At 39.1% G+C, this 22,321-nt stretch overlaps 1 protein-coding gene across 2 annotated transcripts in view; it reads left to right on the top strand.

Moving 5' to 3' along the window:
• Positions 1-22,321, top strand: part of DGKH (diacylglycerol kinase eta) — a 176,481-nt gene that overhangs the window by 117,721 nt on the left and 36,439 nt on the right. For both annotated transcript variants that reach the window (XM_063334985.1, XM_063334995.1), the window contains 11 exons: positions 882-988; positions 2,112-2,237; positions 3,418-3,520; positions 5,234-5,396; positions 8,143-8,251; positions 8,544-8,683; positions 10,264-10,348; positions 12,890-12,975; positions 14,446-14,545; positions 16,055-16,331; positions 16,786-16,914. In XM_063334985.1, the coding sequence (XP_063191055.1) occupies positions 882-988; positions 2,112-2,237; positions 3,418-3,520; positions 5,234-5,396; positions 8,143-8,251; positions 8,544-8,683; positions 10,264-10,348; positions 12,890-12,975; positions 14,446-14,545; positions 16,055-16,331; positions 16,786-16,914 (1,425 nt within the window). The remainder of the gene's footprint in view (positions 1-881; positions 989-2,111; positions 2,238-3,417; positions 3,521-5,233; positions 5,397-8,142; positions 8,252-8,543; positions 8,684-10,263; positions 10,349-12,889; positions 12,976-14,445; positions 14,546-16,054; positions 16,332-16,785; positions 16,915-22,321) is intronic.

Raw genomic sequence — 22,321 nt, 5'->3', positions numbered from 1 at the left:
AATGGGCCAAAGCTTTTAATAGTTTCCAGTCAAATATTTGTTTGAAAAGAGACTACTACTTCTGGTCTGCTGGCTAGTTCTCATAAACCTTTAATGGTCTTTGCCAAAATAATTTGTATAATGCAGTCTAAATAGAATGATGTCATGCAGTTCCAGTAACAGAAATACCCACAGTGGTATGCATCAGTCTGGTATAATACGATATCATTAACTAGTCATATTAATTGAGTTGAACAAAATACAAATAGTTATTAGATGGTCAAAATGTCTGCCGGTACTACACACTTGTGCTGAGCATTCCAATTAGTAGATTTTTTTAATAAATGATCCAGTAAGACGTCAGGCTCTTCCTCACTTAATGTGACTTCTTAGAAAATATTGTCACCACCAGTATCCTGAATAAATATATCACCACCTAACCCTTCGCTTTCTCAGCTTCTGGGAAAACAGGCATGGGATGGTGCCCAAAAGGGATTCTTTAAGCAAAGAAACAGAGCTCCTGAAGCAAAATGCTTCTGTGAAACACTCTCCCATCACCCCCTGCAAATTTAAACCAGGTATCTGAATAGAAAAGGTAAAAACACAGGAAAAGATATATTTGTACCGTAGTACCTTGCATTGCACCTCAAAAAAATGGGGACCAATGTGGCTTTGAGGACACGCTTAACATGGGCTACAGCTAAACAGTTAAACCCAGTTTAGAGAGTTAAAGCTGGACTGATTATGACCTGAATTTCCTTTTAGTTGGGTTGTGTCATGTGTGCAACACTAAGTGACGTGTACTTACTTGGCTGTTATATGGAATATCTGCGTTTAATTTGTTAAAAGGTTGTTGAAATACAGCCAATAACATAGTATCCATGCTTATGTGTGCCTTCCAGTGTGTAAGTTTAAAGCACATAAAAGATGTGCTGTCCGAGCAACGAATAACTGCAAATGGACTACGTTAGCCTCAATTGGAAAAGACATCATTGAAGATGAAGACGGTGTAAGTACTATTCATATGTGCAGTATTTTCCAAAGCTGTTTCTTCTTTGGGGGGGGGGGGAAAGATAAGCATAGAAATATTGTCATATGGCCCATTGAAGTTAACGACAGGTGGCTGCATTCCTCAACACCACTTTTCAAACATTAGCATGGTATTTGGAACAGAAGTTATATTCCTGTCTCACGAGACAAGTTGAGTATCTGTGGGCGCTAGATTGCAGCTGCGTTACGGGACTTTAAAGGCCGCATGCAGAGAAACTCTGAAGCTGGAGAATTGCTCCCAGAAGTTCCTACTGCTCTTAAGCAAAGGTGGTATTTTATGCTGTTACCATGCTGTTTTGGCAATCTATTTTGCGTCCTCCTTACCGGTAGTTATTCTCCAGGAGGCCTGCTTGGAATTCACTGAGGTATGGATTGTTTTTTTTTTTTTTACTAACGAAAGCAGGAATTTTAAAATTAGCAGGGGAAGTGACAAAACCTTTTCAGAGGTTTATTGTGATAGATGGGTTGTTTTTACAAACGCAACTGGGTGAAACTTCTTCCTAGAAGGTTAGTAGTGAATTGCACACCTAGGAGTGTCATTCCATCGGTACTTGGGAGTTGCACGTCGTATTAATGGGGTGAAGAGTGCACTGAGTAAAGCTTTGCACTGCGTTTAGGGACAGTTCTATAGAGCTGTGACTTACCAGCCGTAGTGACCGCGGGGGTACGTAAAGCCACAGAGATATTCCGCTGTCCTGCCTATTCTGCTGAATTTTAGTTATTTTAATTGGTTTGTGTCATGTAGTCGACATTAAGGGAATGGGTACTTATTTGTATTACGGAGTCTCTAGATTTAACTGCTCCGTTGTTTTGTGGTTAGTTGCTACCGTAGTACCATGAATAGTTGAATGAGGTGTGTCTCCCTTCCTCAATCACATTTTCTGCCTAGCAAATGAAGCACCACCATAGTCCACCTTCGTAGCTGTTGCCTTGCGAGTGTCGGTGTCACTTGCCCCGGTCAGCCATACCTGCTTCTTTGATGAAAGGGTGGAGCTAGGGGAAATAGTTTAAATCCACCTACATTCGAGAGAGAAAAGCTTCAAATTTCTGAGTATTTGACTTTTATGACTGCTTCTTCACAGATAGCGATGCCTCACCAGTGGTTAGAGGGTAATCTGCCCGTCAGTGCCAAATGCGCAGTCTGCGACAAGACTTGTGGCAGTGTCTTACGCCTGCAAGATTGGAAGTGCCTTTGGTGTAAAGCTATGGTAGGTGCAATGAACCGCGTCCAAGCGTCGAGGATTTTGCCAGCTTTACTGCTCGCCATCATTTTCATTTTGTCATTTCGTAGCCGTGCTTTTGGATTAAGTAGGAGCAGGCAGCAGGTTGTGCAAACTCAGGTCTCTCTAACGTTCGTAATTTCTCATGACTTGTCATACTTACTTCAGTTAATTTTTAATACGCCCACAGATGCAGCTTTTCTTTAATAGGTGTTGTCATCCAGTGTGTTTTCTCTGCCTTCTCCTAACTGGTAACTGAAGGTTCAGATGCCTGTTCTGTATGCCTGATAATCAGGTTGCTTTCTTGTCTCTTTTATCGTAGGTATTGCTGTAATAATATTTTACAAATATTTAGTAATATTAATATTTATTACCATTTATTAATGTTATTAAAAAATCTTGAAGTTCTCTTCTTCAGGACACTCTGTAGGTTGCCGATTGACATTCTGTAACATATTATTTCTGTTTCCCCAAAACATAGTTTTCTTTTAATTTTTTTAACTTGTCTATAGAAATGGGCTTCATATGCTAGGCTGTAGAAGTGGAAAGTCAGCAGTTTTTTTAACGTTGAGGCTTTTGGCATATAGAGGTCTGAGGCTCTGTGTGTAGGCAATGAGAAATGATTGGCATCTCCAGAGGTGATTTGAAATTTAGGTGAAGTTCAGCACCCTCTGCATGTGCCTGTTTTTCCAATAACTACGGATGAGACCTTTACAACACATACTTTATGGGACCCACCTTTGGCGGGTTGATCTGGTTTGGTAGGCGTGCTGGCTTTAGTGCAGATCTTCCAGAACATCCATGTGGACCAGGGATGTACAGAGCTATTGCTTCGCATGTTCCTAATGTGCCCGCTGCCCCCAGCACAAGGACTGGCTGCTGGGAGCTTGGTCCTTCCTTGCTCCTGGATGGAAGTAAGTGATTCCCTTGAAAGGACAAGTCATTTCTGCTATAGGGGTAGCTGAAGATGAAGTACTCCAACCTCATGTTTTGTGGAATGAGTAACAAGCCTTCGTGGTTGAACGCTCATATGTTTTTTTCTCCGGTCTCGCTCGTCTTCCCTCTACACCTAAATGTTTTATGTTAGTCCGTTTTTGTTACGTAGATACTATATCACTTTCACCCTGAAATTCCACTGTAGGGAAATAATTACTTGTTTCTTTTGTAGGTTCACACTGCCTGTAAAGATCTGTATCCTCGTAAATGTCCACTTGGCCAATGTAAGGTATCGATCATACCTCCAACAGCACTAAACAGTATAGACTCTGATGGTACGTAGTATTGTAGTGTGTTCAGTGGTAGCTCTGGATTTGCAGTGCCTACTGAGATCTTGTATGATTAAACAAAGCTAAAATCCTTCTGCTGAACAGGTGGATGCAGTCTTCAAATTTACAGAGTAGTGTATTTTCCATGTAGCTTTTTAGAGGTGCATATAACCGACACGATTTAAAAAATGTTTTTGAAAGTTCCCTCACTAGAAATTTTCTCCCATTTTATTTGTGACCCTTGGAAACTTCTCAAGTGAATGACCAGAGTTCTCAGATGAAGCCGGCTGATGCCTGCCTGGCATCCATCGCTCATTCTATGAGTTCTCAAATTCCAGCTAACTTAACTTTATGCAGAGGTGAGCTAGCTGAATGGCTCAGATCCAACAGCTACTTCACCAGGGTAAAGAGAAGAATCGCTTCCACAGTCTCTCTACATTTCTTTTAAATATAAGCAGGGTAAGAATCCTGCAACAACACACTGATAAAAAGCCCAGCAAATGTTCACAAGCTCTTTGGTGGCTCAGGATGGAGATGCGTGAGCAGTGGGAGACTGCACTTAAAGGCACAGAGTGGATTTAATAAGGAGTAACATGAAATCTAACTGCTTGAATTTTATAGTTTGTGTTGATGGCAAATGTAGACCAACAACTTTGAGACATTCTAATGAATTTTATTGTATGAAGTTAATAAAAGTGATTGGTTTTGCTGTATATATTCACTCTTTCTATTTACTTGCTATGTGGTGTCTCAGACCAGAGCGTCATGCTCCTATTTATTATTCGTGCTAGGAAGGTTATTCCATATGTGAAATTATTTTGCTTGGCCTGTAAATAAATCAATCAAACCTTATTTTCAATTACATTATGATAATGCAGAATTAAATTCGCATCCTTTAATGCCATTTTTTTATTCGTAGCTTTAGTAATTTATTTTTTTTTTGGCAACTGAAAGCAACATAGTTATTTTACTATTGCCTGAAGGAAATGTCAAAACCTATACCTGCGATGTCTGGTTTTGAAGTGTTGCTGAGAAACCACTACTTCCACGGACTGGCTGTGTTAGCGACAGCAGTGTCCATTAGTACTGCTAAGGGCCTTAGAGAAAGTCTGCTGTAATCAGTTAAGACCTGCGTTGACTTTAATAAGCTTTGAATCACAGCTGAAGGCCTGTTGTTCAGGGCTTCTATTACAATTAATAGTATAACTTCAGTCCGAGGAAAAAAGTTCTTGTGCAAAATCTCAGCTGGGAGCAACTGACTACAGTAACTTTTAAAATCTATGCGTATTCTTAGAAAGCTTATACGTATGTGGGTGGTCCAGTTCAACCCAGTAAGGTTAAAGAAAAATCAGATTAAAACCCAAACGCTTGTAACTGAAATATATATTTAATTGTGATAATCTGTAAGGACAAGATCTGAGAAGTAAGCTAAAAGGTTAATAACTTTTTTCATTATGGAAAAACAATAAAGCTATTGTCTTCAGGATTTTACTAAATCTAGGCACTGAAAATATCAGGAAGAAAAAAAAATGAACTGGTAAATCTTGAGCGATTATGTTTTCCTTGCAGGGCTAATATTCAATTTAGCATTTACATTATGTAAGATAAAATGTACTCCTTTTGTCCTTCATCCCTTTCTTCTTCTTTCCCATGATTTCTTTTTGTGTTGTTCATATTAGAAAGCCTTATTTATTTCATTCTTTCTACCTATGTTCACAGGTTTCTGGAAAGCCACATGCCCGCCATCCTGTGCCAGTCCTCTTTTAGTTTTTGTTAACTCAAAGAGTGGAGACAATCAGGGAGTAAAGTTTCTTCGTCGATTCAAACAGTCATTAAATCCAGCTCAGGTGTTCGATTTAATGAATGGAGGACCTCACTTAGGGTAATGACCTTGGAAATCTTGAGCAATCCTTTCCGCAAGGGAATTTAGTGCAAAGTATAGTGTTGTGTTGTCCCCGTGTTGCTATAATCCTATCATCAATATCTACTGTGACTTCCTAATTAAAATCTAATAGATAACAGAATTTCAGGGTGAATTCTGGTGGGTGAAGGGATTGTAGGATAATATTTTCTTCTTAGAAAAAAAGCCCTCACTTGAAAATTCAAACCCCAAACCCATCAGCCCAAGTTTTTTTGTGGCTTTTTGGCTAGCTTTGACTTCTGTTAACTGGTAAGGTTCAAACCCGTTGCAAATGTTTAGATGCTTTCCTGAATCAGGGCCTTTATGCACAGTTGCCTGGGTGCTTTTCTTCCATTTCAAATGCGTAATTCAGATATTCCTGTGACTTTGTTGTAAATAGCTATGGAATAGAACTCTCCGCTAAATGTACTCTGTATCTTTTTGAATTCTGAACACAAATGTCAGTAGGGCAGTCCGTAGAGGGTGATGGACGAGTACACTAAAACTTTTGTCATTGGGAAACTACATTCAAAATATGGTTTTAGGCAACATATGCAAATGATCAAGAAAATAAGCATCTCACAAAATTTGGAGCAAGAACACAATTAAAACCATCAGGAATTCTACAAAATCTAAAGGCTGGGTTGTTGGAGAGATAGGGATGAAATCTGCATAGCAGTGGCCACAACCCAAGCGTCTTTTCACATTCATAAAGATTAAATTCATGCACGTTTTTCTGTTGCCTAACTTAATTCCACCCAGATGTAGCATTGTGGTTAAATGCCCTATTAATATCAGTTACAGCAACTAGAAACACTAAGTTATGCACAGATGCAGAATTATGCTTGCATGATAAAAATGCAGATGAAACAAATAATACACAAAAATTCAGTTCAAAGAGTGGGCAAATAATACAAATATAATGGAATACAGATGTGAAGTTTTATAGTTAGCACTGTGTTATGGACATGTTATATTAACTCTTTAAGTTGTAATAGTCTTTTCATTATAACCCTGATTTAAATCTGAGTTTAATCAAAGTCCTTTTTGGCTAACATTTTGTACGTGTAATTATAGTGACGGATAAAAGTGAAGAAGGTTCATCTCAAGTTGGAGAGACAATTTTTGAGACAGGACAATCTGAAAAAAATCTGTCTGTCTGTTTGCAAGTTCTCTTGCTTCATCTAGTTGTACCTACCAGCAGCATGGTTCAGGAGGCTCACTTTGATTTTGCCCAGTAATCGTAGGTCAGGTTGGTTGCTTTCAAATATTTTTCCCAGTTTCCAAAGAGAGGTCGTTAGCAGTTATTCTATCCCGTTGTGCTGACGTCTTGTTTCTACTAGTTGACCTAAAAAGCAGAGTTGCATTCTTTGAGCTAGTGTGTTTCTAGAGGTTTTTCTCTTTTCTCTCAGGGTAGGAGAAATTGTTCTGGTATCAACGTTTTTTTTCCTTAAGTATCTGCATCTTTTGTTCTGAATAGGTATCTGCCTATCATATATACAAGTGACATCATTTTCTTCAGAAAAAATACAAGTGCTTCAAAAATTTGTGATCATAATATGTTGCTTTTTAGAAATAGTTCTAAGATTATACATATTCTGGAAAATAACATGCATTAAAAATAAACATCTTTATTTTGATTATTTTAAGAGTTTCTACTTTTCAATTCTCTTTTTTTTTTTTTAAGCTTAAATCCCTGTTGTTTTTACCTCTTGGCTGTTTCTTCTCATCTCATTCCCCTTTCCTTTGCGTCTCACCTTTCTGCTTGTTCTGTCTCTCTTGTCCTCCTTTTCTGTACTGCCAAAGTGTTGTATCCTGGAGGTGTTAAAAGTCAGAGAACAGGAATCACAGAATCAATCTTCATGGTTGGAAAGGACCTTTGAGATCATCGAGTCCAACCAAACAACCTACAATCTTTGCCACTAGAGCATGCCCTGAAGTGACACATCTAGACGTTTCTTAAACACCTCTAGGGATGGTGACTCAACCACCTCCCTGGGCAGGCTGTTCCAGCGCCTGACCACTCTTTCAGTAAAGTAATCCTTCCTAATATCTAATCTAAACCTCCCCTGACACAACTTCAGACCATTTCCTCTGGTCCTGTTATTATTCACTTGGGAGAAGTGAATTGGGAGATGGAAGAAGAGCCGTAGAAAGTGAAAGCAGGATACGGCTTTAAGGATTTAATATGAAATACCAGTAGTATTTGTCTTACATTGTTGTGATCATTATGTGTAAGAATTGCCTCCAATGGTCCTTGCATTTAGTTAGTCACGCGTTGGCAAAAGCCCACCTGTATTGTGGAGCACATCCTGTCGTTGTGTCTTTACCTCCTCTCCTGAAAAATTCCCTGTGGTGCCTTGTGCTTCTGGCTGAAGTGGGAAGCATAGAGAAGTCGCAATTTCATAGCTTAGAAATTTTTTTTTGATATTGATAAAATTAATAAAATAATATTAATAAAATCCTGAAAACAATATCAAGGGATTCTTTTTAAGCAAAACTTGGCATGTTATTTATCAGAAATGTCAATATAAGTGGAATATACAGCAATAGATGGGATGCAGATAGGTTTATTAAGTAGATGGTTGTATCCACATACCCCAGAACAATACAAGAAGGACCATAAAGGTGCCGTGCACCATATTTTCTTGTAACAGTTGCTAATGAATGTAACTGCTCTCTCCCTAATGGACATAACTGGCTCTAACAGGCCGTGTCTTCTCTGCAGTTTGCGGTTATTTCAGAAGTTTGACAACTTCAGGATTCTTGTGTGTGGCGGCGATGGAAGCGTGGGTTGGGTCTTATCAGAAATTGATAAGCTCAGCCTGCACAAACAGGCAAGTGTGCATACTTACTTTTCTTGACTATACTGACTAGACTTAATTTTGTATGCTTACTTTTCCTTGACTTGGTTCTTTGTCATATCTCTGTGTATCACCCAAACTCAGTTGTTACCGTTAAATGAAAATTTTCACTGCTGTAAACAGGACAAGTTGAATTGGGATTTACAAGCTTTAGACGCCAACTATATACTTGACATTTGTTGCTTGAAATAACAGGCATTTGTAATAGTTTGCACTTTTTCTTTCTAGTTTTCAATAGTAGATTTGCTCCTGTGTTGTGTTTCAGTGTCAGTTAGGAGTGTTACCCCTTGGTACTGGAAATGACCTCGCTCGTGTCCTTGGTTGGGGAGGATCCTGTGATGATGATACGCAACTTCCTCAGATCTTGGAGAAACTAGAACGAGCCAGCACGAAAATGTTAGACAGGTAAACCTAAATGCGCATACACGTGAATTACCATGAGATGCAAATTGTAGTTGTTTGGATGTCTGGTGGCCTAAATCCATCTTGGAGACTTAATCGGCAGTGTTTTGGGTTTTTAGGGAGCAGATCGTAATCGTGAGGCAAGACGAGGTAGTAATGGGGACAGCTTTTCAATGTCCTTTTTAAACTGAAGAGTCAGAGGGGAGAGCGGTTGATGAAACTAGGAGGCGTGTCATCCAAAGATGAACAAAAGGTGGCAAATTATTGCGTAACTGATGAAACTGCCTAACTGCCTCTTACAAGAAATTGTAAGCATTAAGAAATTGTACAGATTCCAAACCATTTGGGGCAGTTTTATGGACTCCATGGATGCTATTAAATACCATTAAAGATAGCATCTTTATTTAGGAAACACCGGAGCTCTCTGTCCTTGGATGCGGGGAGAATGCGCATCGTGTGCTTTCACCCTTCATCATCAGCTGTGGGCAGGGTGCTGGGCTAACTGGATCTTTGGCTTGATCCACTACTGATATTTCTGTTTGAGCCATTTTCTTAGTCAAACCCAAGAGATCTTCCCAGTCTTTGTTTTGTGTGGTTTCCATCCAGAAAGCAAAGGAGCAATCCTCGTTTAAAAAGAGTCAGGGAAGATGATGGTCATGTTGTTCCAATGAAGGTGTAGCACTCTGGTTTTGAGAGGAGTACTTCTTACTCTGTTCCTTTCTCTCATGGTCGTTTCTGTTCTTGCTCTAGTTAGTAGCACTTGAATGTGATCAAAGAGGGTTTTGGTTTAGGGTTTTTTTTAATGAAATAGAGTCCTTTTTTATTTTAATCTTTTCTGTGGACTATTTGATCATTTTACAGCAAAGTATAGAGAGAAATGCTTGTTACTGATTCTTAAAAGTAATTGTAGGTCTGGGCATTCTGAAATATTTGGAGATTAAATCACATTTGTCTTTTTCTGTACTGAAAAGAGCTCAGTGTCATTTTTTGTTCTAATTTCAGTAGACTTGCTCCCAAGGCCATCTGCAGTGATTACCAGTTCTTTTCAGCAGGCTTTGAAGGACGTTGCTATCAGTGGTTTCATACTGTCTGTGCTGTAGAGTACTGTCCTTTACCAGGGGGAAAAAATATAGATGTCAGTGAAGATACTTAACCATTTGCTTTGTTCTCCTGCCGCCCTCCCTTCGTTGAGGTGAAAAGCTAATGTTACCTTGGAGCTTTTTCTCTAGGAACACATCCATTTTCCTTTGACTTCTGCAGTTTGTTTGCGTGAATTCTTTTATACTGTGAATGTTTTGCCGGAAAGTGTTTGTTGCCTGCATTGAGTGTCTGGTGATTTGCTCACAAAGAAGGTTCATCATCAAATCGCTGACAAAAAATCTGAGCAGTAAAACTAATTATTATCTTCAGTCTCGATTATTTCACCTATATTCAGGTAGCATACAATTAAAAATTAAGATGCTTTGTTTGTTTGTTTGTTTTAACAATTGGTGTGACACTGAATTTTCTTTTCATTGATACGTTGGAGAAGAGATAAAACTAATAATCTGGAAAATGTAAAGGTGTTATGTTTTTTTTTTTAGGTGGAGTATAATGTCATATGAACTGAAATTACCAGCAAAGCCTTCTATTCTTCCCGTGACTGCAGAAGAGTCGGAGGAATGTCAGGTGACCTTTTACTTTTGTTTCCTATACTTAACTTTGAGCTTCTGGGATGACAATATTAAAAATCGAAGCACCTGCAGGAAAAATAGATGTTTCATGATCTGCTAACGGAACTGAGTAAACATCTGTTCATGGTGTGTATCTCAAGCGATTAGGGTTTCCAGTTCTGTGTTATTTGCCAAAAATGAATGAAGGTCAGAAAAATTTCTTCCTGAAAAATATATTTTTTTATCTATCTGTCTGTCTGTCTGTCTGTCTATCTATCTATCTATCTATCTATCTATCTATCTATCTATCTATTTTATATATTAGTTTATATATTATATATTCTTATATCATATATAAGAATATAATATAGTATTTTATTGTTCTGTAATATTATTATATGTTCTATATCATTATTTTATGTGAGAATATATTTTTGTATAATTTTATAGATAATAATATTGTATTATGGTATTACATAGTAATACTATGTATACTATTAAAATACACAAATATATGAAAATATATTTTTTATCTATCTATAAAAGCAAAATGTTTGCTACCTTGAGTTTGGAATAAGCATTGGAAAAACTCCACATTTTGAAGTCAAGGGTTGTATTCTGAAAGAGAGAAAGAGAGAGAGAAAGAGAGAAAGAAAGAGAGAGAGAAAGAGAGAAAGAAAGAGAGAGAGAAAGAAAGAAAGAGAGAAAGAAAGAAAGAAAGCTTTTTGCAGCTTCTGAAAGTGAGTTAGATCAAGTGATACCACCCAACTTTGTCTTTGTTTTTTTCAGTGAACTCAAAATCATAAGTGACCTCAGAGAAAAGCTTAGTCTCTCTTTCAGACTAGGCTTGTGCTTGTACTGTTTGATGAGGTTTCGATTTTGAGGGCAGAGGGAGATGCTTTAATCAAATTAATTGGCATGAAAAGTCTGACTAAAAATGAGAAAATAACGTATTCCTTTAGAAAGTTAATGCACATCAACTTGAGCTCTAAAATACTTGAGAAGCAACAATTAATCAGCAGGTTCTTGAATAATTTAATAATCCAATCTGTTTTAATTGGCAAGGAGTTTATAACCTTTGACAGCTTGCTGGATATAGAGATGCAAAAAGGCTGGGGCTCCGCTGGCTGGGATTTTTACAGGGTTGCTTTGTGCACGGCTCTGTTTCCAGCGTCAGACCAAGGCTTTATCTTCCCCAATTTTGCAAGACTGTTAAAATTTTCCCATGTATCTGCATCAGGTAAAGGAAAAAAAATGCACATTTTGTTCTAGTTAGTTCTGGCTTTGAAATTGTATTTAGCCCCTCCTGAAAATGGAAGGAACTGCTCAGACAAAACCTCTATTTTGGGAAATGGCTTTTGTAAGCTATAGTTACCTGCCATTACTCTGAGTTGGAGAAAGCTATTTTCTTTTCTGTGCCCTGGTCAATCTCTATTTTAATGTTTTTTGCATGGTTGCTTGAGTTATGATATTTCAGAAAAAGACAGATTAACCTTACAATAGGTAAGCTGTTAACGCACAGTTCAAAAAGTAAATAAAAGTACATATCCGATTCTTTTTTTTTTTTTCCTACGGTTTGAAGAGACTTGTTTCACTTGGTTTGGTTCCAGAAGCTTCATACTGATGTTTGAACAACTGTAGTTCATTCTTACAGATGAGATAGTTATATATTGTTTTTTCTCTTGAAATGAAAACTGATTTACTGTCAGAGTTCTACAACTAAGGCTAGGTTTTAGGAGGAAAAAAGAGTGGTATATCTACCTGCTCCATGTCAAGGGTAAAAACACACAAAGAGATTTTAAGAGATTCATAAAGGAAGTTGTCAGAAAATTTCAGAACTGCATTTACTTTTAGCTTTAGATTTGGAATTTGGTTAGACTTTTCTCTTAAGACTGAGGTCGATCCCTTTCTATAAAGACGGGATATAGTGCGTGAAGATGTGAATCTGATCCATTCCAAATCTTTGTCTGAATATTTCAGGCTTTATAATTCTTCTGTGCAAGAAAAAACAGACAGGTGCACCCATTCATTCTCCCAAATGTTGCTCCTTAAGGATTGGGTTTGATAACTTTATATTAGTTTAGCAGCCTTTGTCAGAAGGGGTGCTTGGGGCGTAACAGCCCATCTGCCAGTGAAAAGAAACTTCAGGGTTATAACGGCAAACTTTTGATTTATTTTTGTTTGAGCAGCTTAGTTTGAAGGAAACTTTGCTTGATTTGGAAATACAAGGTATAATAATTTAGGTTGCTATAAATCTAGAAAGAAAGTAGGGTTTTTTTTCTGTCTCATGGACTATTTTTAGCCTAGAAATAACTTACTGTTTTCTCTACAGGAGAAAAAGAGCTGTGGATCAAGTTCTCAGATACAGCGTTACTCTGAATATTAAAAATCTGGTACCTAAAATACAGTACGCAGGTAGAATCTGTGTTGCCAGCTGCTTGTCCTTATATTAGATCTGAAATGGAAATCCTGCTATTTTTGGAGGGATTTTAACTCACTACTTGGTGTTAAACTGCTGAAACATACAGAAATTGAAGTCTTCTTTCTCTGTTTTCAGATATCTGCTTACGAGGACTCAGTTGCTGCTCATCTTGCAAAAATTCTCAATTCTGATCAGCACTCAGTTGTCATATCATCTGCCAAGTGAGTTGATCGGTTTTATGTACGATGTGTGGGATAAATCCCCTGTGTAACATCATAACCATAATAACCTTCTATCTAAGCCTGATTCTCTTATGGCTGGCCCAGATGGCTTTGGCTTGATATACCTTGATGTATATATTTTAGAGGGGATGTTTTTTTTCTGCAAAAAATTTTATGTGACACAATTGTAATCGATATCGAAATTCTGAACTCATCAACATTTTTTTAAAAAAATCACATAGTATTAGTATAAAGTGATTTTAAATCACTCCAAATCAGTGTGCTGTTTAAATATGAAATTTATTGTTACTAATGCAAATAATGCAGTGTACTTCATGTTAATGATATGGATATTCATAAAACAAAACAAAAAAGAAATTAAGAGGCCAAACAACTTCACCAGTGTGTAGCAGAAGTTCAGCTAGGTAGCTTTGTCATAGCTCTGTCTGTATCAATTCAATAAATAGCGGCCACAGGCAACAGGGCTTTTTTCCCCAAACCAAAACACTTAAAAATGAGATACAATTACTTGGCAAATCATGGACGTGATCTAAAATCAGAAGTATTCTGTATGAAAAAACTTCTATTTTGCGATATGCAAAAGACCAGTGACACTATCTTTAAAAGTACCTCTGAATGGCATTACGTCTCCTCTTTTTTTTCTGCTAAAAGCAAGTTAATAAAGTTTAGTGTTTTAACTATACATACCACATATTGAAAATTAAACTGCAGGATGTTATTATAACTCCAAATTCTAAATCGGGTCTGTATCTTGTTAAATCTATTTAGTTTCTGTCAAATAAATCTCAACCAAATGAACAGTACTGAGCGATTATCCACACCTCGTTAGTGTTTGCTGTCTGTCTGCGGCGTAGGTAACAAGAACCAAGTCTTTTCTCTGAGTTTACACAATGAAAATTCACTGCAGCCACCATAGTTCACATAGATAACGCCTCGGGGTCAGCTGGCGTTCAAAAAAAGCACGAGCTGTGCAACGGGACGTGTGTGGCCAGATGCTGTCGTCTAAGAAGTGCTCCGTTAAAGTCGGTAGATTTTCTTCGTGGTTTCTAGGCTCCGTCTTCACGTAGGAATTGGCAAGAAGTTTTCGAAGTTTGAAGTTAACAAAGCCAAAGGCAAGTTTGCTAACACCTCTGGTGTGGAAGGTGCACAAGCGAGGGAATGAATAAAATTAGTCACGTTTGTTTCAGTTCTTAGAAATAAGAGACTTAGTGTGTGTGAAGGCTTAAATAAAAAGGGAGGAAGAGTTTTTGTTTGCAAAGCTTACTGCTTGATTTTGGCAAGCCGTGGAAAAGTGTATCATCTGCTTTGCAGGTATGATCACAGAGTTCAGTTTCCAATAAGAGCGGCGCGTAGCAGTATGCACATAAACCAACTGCCACGAGAGTTTAATATTCATTTTGATCTATTTAATTTCCTTTGATTTCTCCCCTCTCCTGTTTTTATCTGAAGAATATTATGTGAAACTGTAAAGGACTTCGTTGCCAAAATAGGGAAGACTTATGAAAAACCGATGGAAAATGCAGAGGAAGCTGATGCCATGGCCATTAAAGTAAGACAATGACTATTCTCTGGTTTAAAGTTGTGGTTTTGTGCTGTAGCTCATGGGTGTTTAATTTTTTTGAACCTCTCCAGGATGCCCAGCTCTGCTTCCATTTCAGCCAGCGACTTTAAAATTCTTCTTGTCATAGTGCATAGAACAGTTATTTCCAAACTATCTTTAAACTGTAGGATCTCTATAAACTCTGTTTACACTTTTTTCCTTCAGAAAGGATAAAGTACAAGGTAGCGTACACAGAGATAAATGGAAATATTCTGCGTTAGAAGTTACACTTTTGTCTGGAAGGGAGTAAGTTAGCTACAGGGAAAAAATGGGATAATGAAGAGAGTATGCTGGGAGAATGAAGGGAAGAGAGACTACAGTGTTAAAAACAACGGCTTAAGCTGTAGATTGTGGAGATCATGTTGCAAAAGCATTGGAAAAAAAACCCAGAAGGATTTGGTATGAGGCAGAAAATTTACATGAGCTGAAAAGAAAAGAAGAAAACAACATCACTAACTGTCCCAGAGTCAGGAAATGTACTTGCTAAATGGCAGTTCCTGGTTCAGGTTTCTGTTCAGTGCACATCTTCAGAAAATGATTTTTCTTTTTTACTCTTCCAGGGCCTAACAGTGTTGATTTCCTTGCCCTTCAGCAGAGAAAATCACCTCTTCTCCAGCGTACCTAGAGAGCAACTGCTCAGTCAGGGGAGAGGTGTTTGACAGTGCTTGGTTCTGGCTTGAGCCTCTTCGCTCTGTGACAGCTCGCTTCCTTCAACGTACAGCTGTGTTACAAAAAAAAACCAAAACCAACCATAAACCAAACCCCTGTGTGTTTTCAGTCTAACAGCTGGGCTTGTCCCCATAGGTTATCTCTTCAAATTGAGGTAGTGATCACCCGTAATTTGTTACAATGCACATGGTACGGGCAAATCTGTGCCTGTTCTCTCTCTGCTGCTGGCCATCAGGAGAGGAGTAAGATCTAATCTGTACCTCAGTTATGTGGCAGGCTGCGTTTACCACGGTGTGTTATTTTAGTCTGAGTGTAGGGGGGGTTTATATTATAAATTGTTCTATGTAATAATGTACTATCATAATATAATGTTATAATTGCTCTAATGGGGTTGAGTGTCACAGGGTCTGCAAAAACCCATGCAGACATACTCATAATCTAACATTATGAAATATTGAACCTGAGTTTGGGTTTTACATAGACAATGACATAGACACTTAGACACAGACAATTTTCACAGAATCACAGAATGGTAGGGGTTGGAAGGGACCTCTGGAGATCATCTAGTCCAACCCCCCTGCCAGAGCAGGGTCACCTAGAGCAGGTTGCACAGGAACGCATCCAGGCGGGTTTGGAATGTCTCCAGAGACGGAGACTCCACCACCTCTCTGGGCAGCCTGTTCCAGTGCTCTGCCGCCCTCAGGGTAAAGAAGTTCCTCCTCATGTTTAGGTGGAACTTCCTATGCTCAAGTTTGTGCCCATTTTAAACCCTTTTCTACTTTGTCTTAGTGCACCGAGTTAAATGAGAAGCTAGACCTATTGCTCCAGGCTCTTCACACAGAGGCCCAGGCTGCTCCCATTCTCCCAGGCATCACTCCCCCCATCGTGGAAGAAGAAGCAGAGGAGTTTTCAAGTGAAGAATCCTTGTCTGAAAGTAAAGAGCAATTAGCGGAGTGTGTCTCAAAGTCTTCCACCCAGAAGCTCTTCAAACCGAGGGAACAGTTAATGCTGAGGGCGAACAGCTTGAAGAAGGCTGTGAGGCAGATCATTGAACAAGCAGAAAAAGGTGCACATCAGCAACGTTTTGATCCTTACCGATAGACTAACAGTGCGGCTTTTTTTCTATACTAGCATAAATTTTCATTATTAAAGCTTGATTTCTACATTTTTACATCGATAAAATGATGTGCTTATTGCAAGCTGCAAGGGAAAGAAATGCAGCTTGTTTGGTTGTTGATGACTGTCTGCATATATGAATACATATGTATACACATGTGTGCACACAGACAAATGCGTTTCTTTTGTAACTGTTATCCTCCACAAAATGAAAATGTCTGGCAGTAAATCTCCATCAATGGGCAAAAGATTGCTAGACTCCCTTTCCCTGAATTGGCAATACAGATCCTTTGTTAATATTTTTAAACTGAAAGGTAAAGCTGGAGAAAAAAAGAAGCTAGTTTTCTATTTTTGCAAATTTTCTTTAAAGATCTTGAAACTTTCTGTCTTTTTTTAATAAGCAGTTGTGGATGAGCAGAATGCTCATAGTGAAGAACAAGTGAATCAGTCCCCACTAGAATATAGCAAGGAATTGGATGAATCCAAAGAGGAGGAAAAAGACGAAGATACAAAGGAACTTGAATCCCCATCAAGTGAGTAAATTAGGAATAAAATAATTTAAAATTATGCTGTCTCCTTATAGTTGTATTATGGAGCGTAGTTGGCTCCATAATTAAAAATACTAGCATGTTGTTTCACTGGAAACGAGTCACAATTTTTAATAGATTTGGATAAATAGAAGTTGAGGGGAAAATGGGGGAGATGTGATGAATGGTCTTTGGGAATGGATTTCCAAAGCTGAGAAGGTATTTGTTGGGGAGAGAAGTGCCTGCATTTAATCAGTGTTTACACTCACCTTTCTGCATGAACCTGAGCAGGGACTAGAACCTAGGTAATGGTGGCGATACCATGTCTCAGTCGTAGGCATTTTTGGGCATATTATAGGAATTTCTGTCAGTCTTTTCTGTGAAGGGGTTTCAAATTGTGTGAAACAGACATATTTATTCATTGTATTGATGACAAACCCTGATGTCTCAGCTGGGAGCTTACCTGGAGACAGTTATTGGAACAGAGAGAATGAATATTTAAGTCTCCTGTATGAAATGGAACAGCAGGAAAGAACACAATAGAAGCTGGAGCATGGAAGCCTCCTGAGAAATGGCAGTACTAAGGTCACCCCCTCTATTTGTCTAATCCAGAACACAAATTTGAACCAAAGTCTTTGATAACCTAGAGCTCCTTCCCATGAAAAATTTCTTGTGGTACAGGTCATTAATCCAGCTAGTTCCTTGCAGCTATTGACTGCTGTGTAGCAAGCCATATAGCAATCACCAAGGTACTCTGGCTTTCCAAGGTGTAGAGCCCACTACCTGCTCTGTCCTTGATCGGATGGACTTTGTCAGCTGCTGCTGTCTAAGGGCTTCTGTTTTCCTGTAGGAGCATCGTTCTGCCCCCACTGTGGGGCTCTGCGGGTTGCTTTCCAAAAACAGGAAGGCAGCATGGGTAGCCCATGCTGGGTTTTAAAATACAACAGAAACAACACAGTTGTATTATTTGTCTCAATAATTGCACAAAGCAATCAGAATATTGAGTGATCTGAGCGTAAAACAACATGCTTGGAAGGCGGCATTTTCATAGAGTAATAGCCCATTTTGTGACTAAGCTTTCCTTTTGGCTATTCAGTGTTTGTTTATAGTGTGTAAAATTATATTTAAAGAACAGTCATCTCCTGAAATACCATAGTACTAATTCCCGCTTTCAAATGGTAGGGTAAAATCTCTCCTTCGTGTGTCCTGTATGAAATTTGCCAGCAAGTGGCTGTAGTGGAAGAAGGAAGGATATGTCTATACAGGACCCTCACTTACCTCTTTCCTTGCTTGGTTTTGGCATCAAACTAATCCAGCCAGAGGTCACGTTTGTACATTTTCCATGACAAACATCAGTACTGCATTTTGTGTTGACTGGTAGTTCATGTGACAGGGTTGTTCAAGAGTCTCAAGCTGCATAGTAATTTTAGGAAAGCTGCTTCTTACTATAGGCGGAAATTTCAGTCTTTGCCATATCAAAGTGGCCAGTGATGCACTGCAGGTGAGGTCTCAAGACGATCTACGAGTCATGGAGAAACAGTGCTAGCTGGTGGACAGCAAAACCCATCCTCTAGATATTTGGTGAGCAACTTCCTGTGGCAAAATGAGCAAAGGTGTTTGGGATTTGCCTCTCCTTCTGTTACCCTAAGCCACACCAACATCCTGAAAACAGGCGTTGTCCTCATGGGACTCTGCTCTGAAGCTACTGCCTGTGTCGGTAGCTCCTACCTTAGAAATACGACATTAGTCCCTTGGGGCTTCTGTTCATTCAGAATCTCACGTTTCCTTGTCTCCAGGAATGGATGTCAGACTTGCTCCAGTGAATGTCTCTTCATTGACCCCTCTCCTTTTCCCTTGGTTATAGGAATCAATCCTTGTTGGTTGTCCGGTTTCAACGGTAGCTCATAGAGGATGCTGGCCCTGTGCATGACCCAATCCTACTGCCATAAATATATAATAAAATAAAAATATACACCTATGTATAGCCATCTGTAGAAATATATATAAACCCCTTGTTTCTTGGTGGTACAATTCCTGCATCTATTGGGGAGCTGTATTATTCTTCATACATCTGATACGTGTGAAATGGAGCGTGTATTAATGCTGTCAGTGGAAGATAGGTGTTTAGGGACAAAGCATGAATTCAATTATCTGCAAGGAAACATCAGTTTTACTCATTAGGGCTCTGTTGTTTTTATCAGAGCATGAACAGCAAAAGTTTATCTTTATTGCAGTTATCCCCGTGAGTCTCATCTGTCAAATAAAGAGCAGCTGCTCTGTTGGTTTTCCTATTTAATATGACTGCCTTGTTCCCAAGTGCAGAGAGAACAGACTGTGTAAATAGCATTGTGAATTTTTCAGTAGCATTATGATAGATGAATGCTAATTTTGTTCTGAATATTATATTTTACCCTTTGAGGATCTTCCTGGTCATTTGATGAAGGTAATGTTTTCCCATACGTCAGTTGCCTTCATCTAAATATTTAATAACTCTTGTTAGATATCGCTTGCGGTTTTTCTTTCTTTTAACTTTTTAACTTTATGTTACAGTGTTGTGCACAGACACAAATCATTGTGTTATACTGTCATCATGCAATACTACAGCATTTTGTGATAATTACCGAGGCTCTTACACAGATGTTAAAGCCCGAAGGAGCTGTTAGGCCACTTGGTCAGACCTTTCATATAAAATAGTCCATAAAATTTCACCCACTTATCCCTGTCCTGCATCTGATGAATTCAGTTTGACGTAAGGAAGTCATCCAGAAAGGTGTGTAATCTTATTCCTGGGATACAAGAGGGTGAGGAATTTGCCATTTCATTGACTGTTCTGTGCCAGATTATCATTACTTAAAAAAAAAAGTGAATGCCCAAATCCTAGCCTGAATTGATTTGAACACAATTTCAAACACTTGGTTCTTGTTATTACCTTTGTCTCTAGATTTTCCCACTCTGCATTTTCTTTCCGTAAGGGTGTCCAGACAATATACCCACATTACTCTCAGGCTGAGTTATCATGATTGATGTGAACTGATCTTTCCCCCTTCTGCCACAAAAAAGGGTCTATTTTATCCTTCCCACCACATTCCTAGTGGTGTTTTAATTCTGCTTTCTTCATGCTAGTCCCAATCATTCTATTTTTGCAGAATTAGTTTTCAGGTTTTGAGAAGAATGTGTCAGATCACTTTGAAATAATCTTATTTCTTGTTCTGAGCTTCTAAAGATGGTCAAGGTTGAAGTTGTCATAAGCTGAAGTAGTTTTAATGTGTGAGATAATTTGGAGCAGAGGTAGCCAAGAAATGTCTGTGATCATCTGGTGTGCAAAAGCTTTCTACATGCTACATGGAAATGCTGTGTCAAAGCATTCGGTAATACCCAAACTTTTTTCCCTGGGGCACCAATTTCTGGCTACATCTGATGGGGCTGAATTTCACAGAGATTAACTTTGATGATCAGAGGGCTGGAGCACCTATGCTATGAGCACAGACTGAGAGAGTTGACGTTGTTCAGCCTGGACAAGAGAAGGCTCCGAAGAGACCTTATAGCAGCCTTCCGGTACCTAAAGGGGGCCTACAGCAGGGATGGGGAGGGACTCTTTATCAGGGAGTGTAGTGATAGGACACGGGGCAACAGTTTCAAACTGAAAGAGAGCAGATTTGGATTGCATGTTCGGAAGAAATTCTTTACTGTGAGGGTGGTGGGGCACTGGAACAGGTTGCCCAGGGAAGTTGTGGATGCCCCATCCCTGGAAGTGTTCAAGGTCAGGCTGGATGGGGCTTTGAGCAGCCTGGTCTAGTGGGAGGTGTCCCTGCCCATGGCAGGGGGGGTTGGAACTAGATGATCTTTAAGGTCCCTTCCAACCCCAACCATTCTGTGATTCTCCAGGCTAAAGCACGCACTGCCATATTCTCTCAGTCTGCAAGAAGGAAGTTCTGCCAGGAAAGTAAATTACAGCAACCTGGGGTTACCCCTCTGAAAGGCATATCCTTCTTAGAATCATAGAATTGCCTAGGTTGGAAAGGAGCTTTCGGATCATCTAGTCCAACCATCAACCTAACACTGACAAAAACCACCACTAAACCATATCTCTAAGCACCACATCTACCCATCTTTTAAATACCTCTAGGGATGGTGCATCAACCACTTCCCTGGGCAGCCTGTTCCAATGCTTGATAACCCTTACAGTGTAAAATTTTTTCCTAATATCCAATCTAAACGTCTCTTGGTGCAACTTGAGGCCCTTTCTTCTTGTCCTATCGCTTGTTACTTGGGAGAAGAGACCGACCCCCACCTCTCTACACCATCCTTTCAGGTAGTTGTAGAAAGCGAGAAGGTCTCCCCTCAGCCTCTTCTCCAGGCTAAACAACCCCAGCTCCCTCAGCTGCGCCTCATAAGACTTGTTCTTCAGACCCCTCATCAGCTTCGTTGCCTTTCTCTGGATGCACTCCAGCATCTCAATGTTTTTTTTGTAGTGAGGGGCCCCCCTTCATCACCTTCAGAGGCAGCCCCAGGGAGAGCCCCGGTGAGAGGCAGCCTCACCGAGCTACCGGTTCCTCATTGTGAACACCTTCTCTTTCCCCTTGATTTTCTTCCCCTTCGTTTTCCTGTGCCATTACCTGCTTTGGTCACCAACAACTTGATCAGCTACCCAACTTTGCTATCTGTCACAAGGTTTTGTTGATCCATCTTCTGGAGAATTTTAACAAATAAGTTATTGTAATTACTTTGGGAATTGCTAGGGGTTTTTTGTGAAAAAGAAAAGATGATGGTAAACTGATCTCCCCCATGATCACTCTTAACTGCAGAAGACAAAAATGCCTGCACGTGGCTTTCCCTTCCCTTGCAGATTTCAGGTCAGCTGTAGATAAAGATGTCAGAGTTTTGTCTGAGGTTTTCAGAAACCTGAAGCAGGCAGGGGGCCCATTTTAGCTGCTTGAAGCAAATAGCATGGCTGTTGATTAGGTGTTTTGATGGCCTGTGGCTTAGAAAGCTTAGCTATCAATATTAAAATTGATATAAATAATAATTAACTATATAATATAGGTATATTTATAAGTAAATACACATTGAATTTAAGTTAAAGTTGTGTTACTTCATTAACATGTTTATCAGAAGCTTACTACAGCATTAAATACTATTACATTTTAAGGTGGATATAATTCAATTCTTGCTGGTAGCTTGAAGCGTAAGTGGGGCACTCGCCACATTGAATGCCATGCACACTTGTTCTTTTTAATTTGTGCTTGTCACTTGATCTGTTTTCTGTGTTTTCTTCCCTGTATTTAGAAGACAAACTGTGGTGTGAGGGGGAAGGACATTTGTCATGGAATGGTAGCAGATTAAATTCATGCTTTTGAAATATTTTCAGGGCTGGAAAAATGATGTATTTGGTAATGTCATAATAGGTCTAATT

The sequence above is a fragment of the Chroicocephalus ridibundus genome, chromosome 1 (genome assembly GCF_963924245.1).
Source record: "Chroicocephalus ridibundus chromosome 1, bChrRid1.1, whole genome shotgun sequence".
NCBI classification, from domain to species: Eukaryota; Metazoa; Chordata; class Aves; order Charadriiformes; family Laridae; genus Chroicocephalus; species Chroicocephalus ridibundus.
Note: the sequence above shows the minus strand (reverse complement) of the source record. Positions and strands in the feature narration are given on the sequence as shown.